This window comes from Pyrgilauda ruficollis, unplaced genomic scaffold, assembly GCF_017590135.1.
Source record: "Pyrgilauda ruficollis isolate IOZ18807 unplaced genomic scaffold, ASM1759013v1 scaffold343, whole genome shotgun sequence".
NCBI lineage: Eukaryota > Metazoa > Chordata > Aves > Passeriformes > Passeridae > Pyrgilauda > Pyrgilauda ruficollis.
In genome coordinates this window covers 97,249-104,144 of record NW_024524856.1, presented here as the reverse complement: position 1 = coordinate 104,144, position 6,896 = coordinate 97,249, and the positions used below count along the sequence as shown (strand labels likewise).

Genomic DNA, 6,896 nt, shown 5'->3' with positions numbered 1-6,896 from the left:
AGATCTCCTGCCCATTTATTTCAATCTACTTGCATGTGAGTATTTGAGCACTGTAACTCATCCCTCTCTTTGGAGGGGGGATTCCAAACCAGCTAGGCTGTCTGGAGCATCAGCAGTATGGAGATGAGACAATTGCAGATGAATGCTGGCTTGCTCCCCCTAGCATGGTGAACTCATTTTCCTCAAGGAATGCTGGAAGAATGCAGAGCAAGAGCTGCAGCTAAAGTCGTGAGGCCACACACATGGACCCAATAAATGGCTGGCAAACCTAGAAAAATCCTGTAAACTTCTAAAAATATTCCTGTAGGATTACTGCTACTGGGATCAGCATATCAGACACACCTGGGAAGAGACACATGCATTGACATGTGACTTAAGGTCTCTTCTTTCCCAGGAAAGCTGTGGTTGCCCCTTCCTGAAAGCAACCAAGGCCAAGCTAGATAGAGCCCTGAGCCACCTGGTCTTGTGGAAGGCGTCCCTGCCCATATCAGGGGTTAGAACTAGATGGTCTTACAAGTCCCTTCTTACCCAAACCACTACATGATTCTAGAGCTGGCATTACTAAACCGCATGAGCAAAAGCCATTACACTTCTAAACTCTGACACTGCAAAAGCAAAAAAACCCCAACACACACCAAAAAAGAGACAAAAATTCTCAGAATGGAGAACATTAACCAGCTTATACAACCTGCCAACACTCCTCCTCAAACTGTTGCAACACCTTATTCAGATTTAAGCACGCTGTCTCCTTACTTTTTGTCCCACATTCTGAAGGCACTGCTCGCATTCAAATAAATATAATACACTTTAAAGAGGATAGTCAAATACCCTCCATGAAGCACTGGTTTCTTCTAATTATTACCAAAATATTTTTGTGTTTAGGAACTATAAAGAATGTCACAGCATAGAGGAACATGAAGCTACACATTAGTTTATTTTTATCATCTAAAATCAATAAGTGAAAAAGGTGCACACAGTCACTGTGTCAGCATTGGGGAAACATTAATCTGTTATGAAATTAATGTAAACTCTGCTTCCAGAAAGACAGCCCAAATTTTGTGGCAGCACAAGTAAAGCTTCTGCTCAATACTACCTGCAGGTTTCAAAGAGACAAATCAAAATTAAAATCCTGTTTTAGAGGAAAGTGTAACTGCTGAGGCCTCAGCAGGGCTGCGGTCCCTGAACATCTTTACTCAGGACTGATCTGCTCCAGCTCCCAGACTCAACAGTCCCCAGAGCCAAGGGTGGAGCGCTGTGAGTCACACCTGTCCCAGCACGGACAGCAACTGCACCACCCTTGCTCTGTGGGATGCACAGACAGCTTCTCAAGACTGACATGTGGATCCCAGAGTGGATTTACAGAAAGCCACAGTAGGAGGTATCAGTTTTCCTTCTTTCAGCTGGCTTTACAAACCCTGTGGAATCCATTCAGTTTCCGTTTTCACAAGGAATATAACTCCTCTGTTCCCCAGACACCAAATTATTGGCCTGCCAAAGAAAATAAGTGATTTCCATCATTAAAGGAAACAAAAAGAGCCACTAACTTAACAATTTTTGTTCTTACTAATAAAACCAAAACAAATAAAACCAGATGAGGCATTCCAGCTGTCTGAGCAAAACAAGCTCTCATATGATTGAATTAAACTGGAGTGGCATGACAATGGTGTGGCACTTGTTGCAGCAGTATTGTTCTGATGCCTTTAAAGGCCAGAACTGCCTAAAAGGGACAGAAAACCTGCATTTTTCATGAAAAGTGTTAGGGATATGGTAGAAATTCGTGCCTATGAAATATAGATATATGTATCAAACATGCTATTAAAGGGGGGACCAGGGTTTAATCCTAGAATGCCGACACCTCGGCTGCCTGACAAGGGTGGAACTCGGCATTAACATACAAAGGAAACTCGGCTGCACAGGAGATGGTCGTTCACGGTGGCATGTACCCGAGGACGCCCAGTGATGATGGCCCATGAAGATACACATCTGAGATAACCAGGGCCATCAACACCTTCCACCTGAATACAGGATTCCGGGAATCGGAGGAGGAACATTTTGTCTCTTCCCGGACGAGGTTTTGTGCAGCTTTGAGTGAAGAAAGAAACCAACATGAATATGAGGAACTTGGAAAGGAGACAAAGGGACTCAGCCACGGGCAAGAAAGAGAGTATAAGAACTGTCCCTGTGGAAGAGCAAGTGTGGACAAAGGGGGGTTCGGTGCGATAGAGGCCGGATCTGCGTTCACCCAGCCTGTATCCCGGGGTCTGCGCTGTCATTTTGATTGGTGACTGTCGGGACTGTAATACAGTCGCGAATAAATTTATATTTTTTATTTTTATTACGATTGGGTCAATTTTGATTTTTACTTATAACAAAAAGCAACATGTACATCCCATTAGGCTTGATTACACCTCATGTTCCTGTGCATGTCACAGCTGACCCATTATGGACATGATTAAACATTCAGAGGTAACCATCTGATTCCAGTAGTTTGCAACTGTACACTGCTTAGCACTTACTTTGCCACAAGGATTCCAAACCATTTTTATGAATTCTATGTAATAATTCTTCTTAAATGTCATAGAGTTTTTCTGTCACTCAAGAAGAAAAAAAATCAGTGCAGCTCTCATGCTTTCTCATATTTTGCTTTTCAACTAGTCTTTTCAAAAGACAAATGGAAAGTTTGTCTGCAGAAGTATCATAAAGAAAAATATAAATGAATAATAAAATATAAATGAAGAAGGGACTCATTGGGATTTTTTTTCAGAGAACTACTGCCAGCAGAAAATATCTGAAAAATCTCACCATGACCATTGCTAGTTATAATCATCTCATAGGCAACAGTACTTATGTTCTTAAATAACATGAACCTGTGATTCTAGGACTGCTTTAGTGGGGTAAATACGCATGTGATGGTATTTCCTCTTATTTATGGTACGCCAAACATTCTTCTTTTTCCATTCTAATATTTTAATGTAAGATTAAGTGAGTAGTTGTAACAACATTGCCTTGTGCTAGCAGAAGTATTTACAATGAAGAAATGAAGCAATTACAAAAAAAAAAAAGTGCAACTAATAGGTAAAGGAAAACTGAAAATTGGCTACATAGCCAGAGCACCACATCAACATTACCCACAAATGCATCAAATCTAACTTGATGTTCTCTAGAAAATCCACAGATTCTGGCATATCGTTGCATCCTCACTAGATAAACTTTAGGAAACTCCTTCTGCACTCTAGTCCAACTTTTCTACATTAAAATGATATGTAAAACAAATGAGGAAAAATGTTTCCATGTAGTCAAATGTAAATTTTATTTTAACACAGTAACAACCTCGTGTAATACCCCAAGCTTTGCTGCTGCAGAACCAGGCAACAACATGATTTGTACCACTGTGTTTTGTCAAAAAAGCCAGCACAAGAAGAGGCAAAACCTACTGATATCTACTTGAACCGTATCTTTCCCACAAATGGTTTTGCTTAGGTGATCTACAAGAGGCTGCAAAATAAAGTTCAAAGCAGAGGTTCAAGTCGGGTGCCTTCACCTTCTTTCACACACTGTTGCTATCACTTATATGGCACACTGGCACATTACAAAAAAGAATATTTATATGTCATGATGCATGTTTTGCAGTGCTTGTCAGGTTTTGCAAAGTGTGGCTTTGCCAGACAGAAGGTAGCACTTCCTGGGTGCTTGGGATGATACCCTGCAGAACACACAACTTAATTATGGGCAGCTATTCTGTACCTGTCATGACAAGCCTGAAAGTTGTCATCATTAGAGTATAACTCACACCATGTCTTGCACCAGTCTTGCCTTGGCCCAGAATTCCCAGGAAGCTGCAGTACCTTATGGTCGCTCCCTGCAGCCGATCAATTTTCTTGTTGAGCTCGGCAATGATGCTGTGCAGCTCTGTGATCCGCTCCTCGTAGCGCAGAGTTGTTCGCTCCTGCACATCCTCGTGCTCTCTCATCAGGTGGGACTGCTCGCACTGCAGCACAGAAGCAAGGAAACAGAAAGGGTATTATGGACAACTGCAGGGAGATTGTGCACAGGGCAAGAGTGCACTGCACTACGGTTTTCATACTCATCAAACCAACAGTGCCTTAGCAAGAGAAAAGGACAGACACAAAACACTGACAGGTACGTGCAGGTAGATAGTTACAATATTTGAGGAACTGACAGACTATGCAGTGTACTCACTTGTTTTTTTCCTGAAGAGAAGTTGCCATTTCTGCTTGGAAAAAACCCCACTATTTGCAACTCAGAATAGCTATAAATATATAACCTTTGAATCTTAGGATCTCCCTGATGTGGTCTGAATTAGAACAAATCCTACAGCAGAAACCACAATATTACAAAGTAATCACACTTCTGAGGTTATAACTTGTTCTCTAGTGTACTTGTTTTTATTAATGTTTATAGGTAACAGCATATTTTTAATATGTTCATAATCTCCAATAAAATGCTCATGATTTGAACAATTAAAGAGCTACATGACTGCTTGTTTTTAATACATACCACAAAATCCTCCTTTTTCCTTCCCACAGCATTTGAAATGTAGTCTCCCTGGCTTACTCTTTAGGCCAGCATATGCTCTATTTCAATTACAACACACCATTACAAACCACTGCAATGACAAGCCATCACTGCATGCTGATTGAAGCTTTGCTTTGATTTCTAACATTTTGCTTCTGACCCCGTTCAGTCAAGCCTCCTTGCAACCACACAATGCCGAGTACCATGCTGTCAAAAAAAGAAAAGTCACAAGCCACTTAACAGTACAAAACCCACACTCCTTAACTGAAGAGCTGCAATGTAAAATCCTAGCATTTCTAAGGGCCAAAATTGATAGTAATACTGGAGGGTCCTCCAAAACTGCTGAATCAAACAGGTTTTTTTTTTTTTTTTAAATCAAGTAAACACTCTATACAAGCTAACTCCCTAAACCCTTTGGACTACAAAAACAATGAAGTAGTACATGTGCAAAAATTTTCATAATTTGGTCCCATATTTTTTGGCCACTTACATTCACAGCTTGAGAACATAATCTACACAAAAAAACTGCTTGAAAATTAAAATTTACAATAAGCTTCAATAACATTTTTATTTTTAAAGAAATTTATTCCACAGTTTTTAACTTCCATGAATATGCACACTTAAAAGTAGCACATCCCTCCACAGACTACAACAAAATAGTTTCTACCTTCAGCTGTGGTAAAAATCACTTTCACCTACAATAAGAAAAACAGATAGTATCATCACACTGCAAAGGAGAGAAAAGGAACGCATTTCAGAAGACTGATAATGTTTACTTGGCTTATGAAACTTAATGTTGGCAACTGATACGGCTGTACATGTACATTATGATGACTCCTTACAGTAGGATCATTCTGCAGCTTATTTCTCACATTTTCACATCTTAACATTGTATCTTTCTGAAGAACTACCACAGCTTTCAAAGTGCAGGAATAACACACAGAAAGTATTTCACAAAAGCTTTAAAGCAGATTTACGGGCAATAAAGAGTTGCTTCTTCAGCCTTTCTAAACCTGAATTTCCTCTGACACACATATATGCCCACAAATGCTACCTCAGCATTATCAAGATCAATCTATTATATGCACTTGTGGGTTTTTTAGCTTTTAAATCAAAGGGATGTTTCAGATAGAGTGTATAATAATTGTTTCCAGACAATAAATAAAACCCTAATCACAACAATTTTTGTTTTTCTAAGCTATGCACTGAACAGCAGAATTTGTTTATATTGACTGAAGATATATGGACTTTTGCTAATGGGTCTCAGCCACATTACAACTTGATTTCTGTTTTCTCCAGCCATTTCTTAGTCACCATTTTTCAGGATAACATCATTCGGTGACAGATGCACTTTGTGAACAACCAGAAGTCTGGCAATATACAATAATAGCTTCACATTTGATTTTTTAGAAGAGCTCTTGAATTATCTCAGGTAAAAGCAACTGGAAAAGGCTGAAAGGAAACCTCTGTAAAAGACAGGCCATGATGTTAAGGACTGGTCTGTCTTCGAGGCAGGGAACAGAAATTCATCTCCTAAGTTCTGGTCAGCCGTCAAGAAAAAATGGCAAAAGCATCCAAGCAATGGAAACATGGTTCAGTATGAATCCCAAAATGCACCAGCGGAAAATTCTTCTGGCTATTCAGAATTTCTCTTTATTATGGAATAGTCATCTGAAAACTTAAAAAGGAAAAGAAACAAATGCATGTTTTTCTACCCACTGCTAAAGTTTTTCTCTGGGGTATTGTGGCTGTTGACCACCCTCCTTAGTTTCTTTATGCTTTGAGTCTCAAAACAGCAATCTGCCACCAGATTCTTTCCAAGGCATACACATTCAGCTCTTAAAATTTATTTGCACGTCAGTCACACAATACAAGGTAAATATAAATACCTATACCCTTAATGAGAAACAATAAATACCTTATACCCTTTTTCTCATCTTTCTTCCAGGCTCATACTTAAGAGCTCCAGTCTCAAAACCCTTAAGAGGTCTAATTCTCTGAGAAAGCAAACACAGGGATAACCCACTGAGAGGCTGCAAAAGATGAGCAATTAATTGTTGGAGTCAGGAGAGAAGTTTCCAGCACAGTTCTCAATATAAGTTGAGAACTTTTGGTTGTTATTTGGTACAGATTAAAAAGGTTATTTAATTTACAATAAAAATTAACAATGGTTAGAAGCACCATTGTCTGATCTCTTGATGCTGGGAAACAACAGCAAGAAGCGTATGAGGGAGACGGATGACAAGAGACAACATTTTAATTCAAGCTTATTGTCTGAACAAGTAATTTTATTTCCTATTAATGTACAAGAATTCTTAGTGAAGAAACACTAGCAATGTGTTAAATGCTGTTAATGTTTA

At 39.3% G+C, this 6,896-nt stretch overlaps 1 protein-coding gene across 3 annotated transcripts in view; it reads right to left on the bottom strand.

Moving 5' to 3' along the window:
* Window positions 1-984: 984 nt before the first annotated feature.
* LOC121357713 (colorectal mutant cancer protein-like) overlaps window positions 985-6,896 on the bottom strand; it is an 81,172-nt gene continuing 75,260 nt past the window's right edge. Inside the window, exons 3-4 of one of the 3 annotated variants that reach the window (XM_041475250.1) lie at window positions 3,846-3,988; window positions 985-1,488 (exon numbers count right to left, since the gene is read on the bottom strand). In XM_041475250.1, coding sequence (XP_041331184.1) covers window positions 1,407-1,488; window positions 3,846-3,988 — 225 coding nt within the window. In that variant the 3' untranslated portion in view covers window positions 985-1,406. Of the gene's footprint in view, window positions 1,489-3,809; window positions 3,989-6,896 lie in introns of those variants that run through there. The other 2 variants (XR_005955756.1, XR_005955755.1) reach the window with 2 other exon arrangements.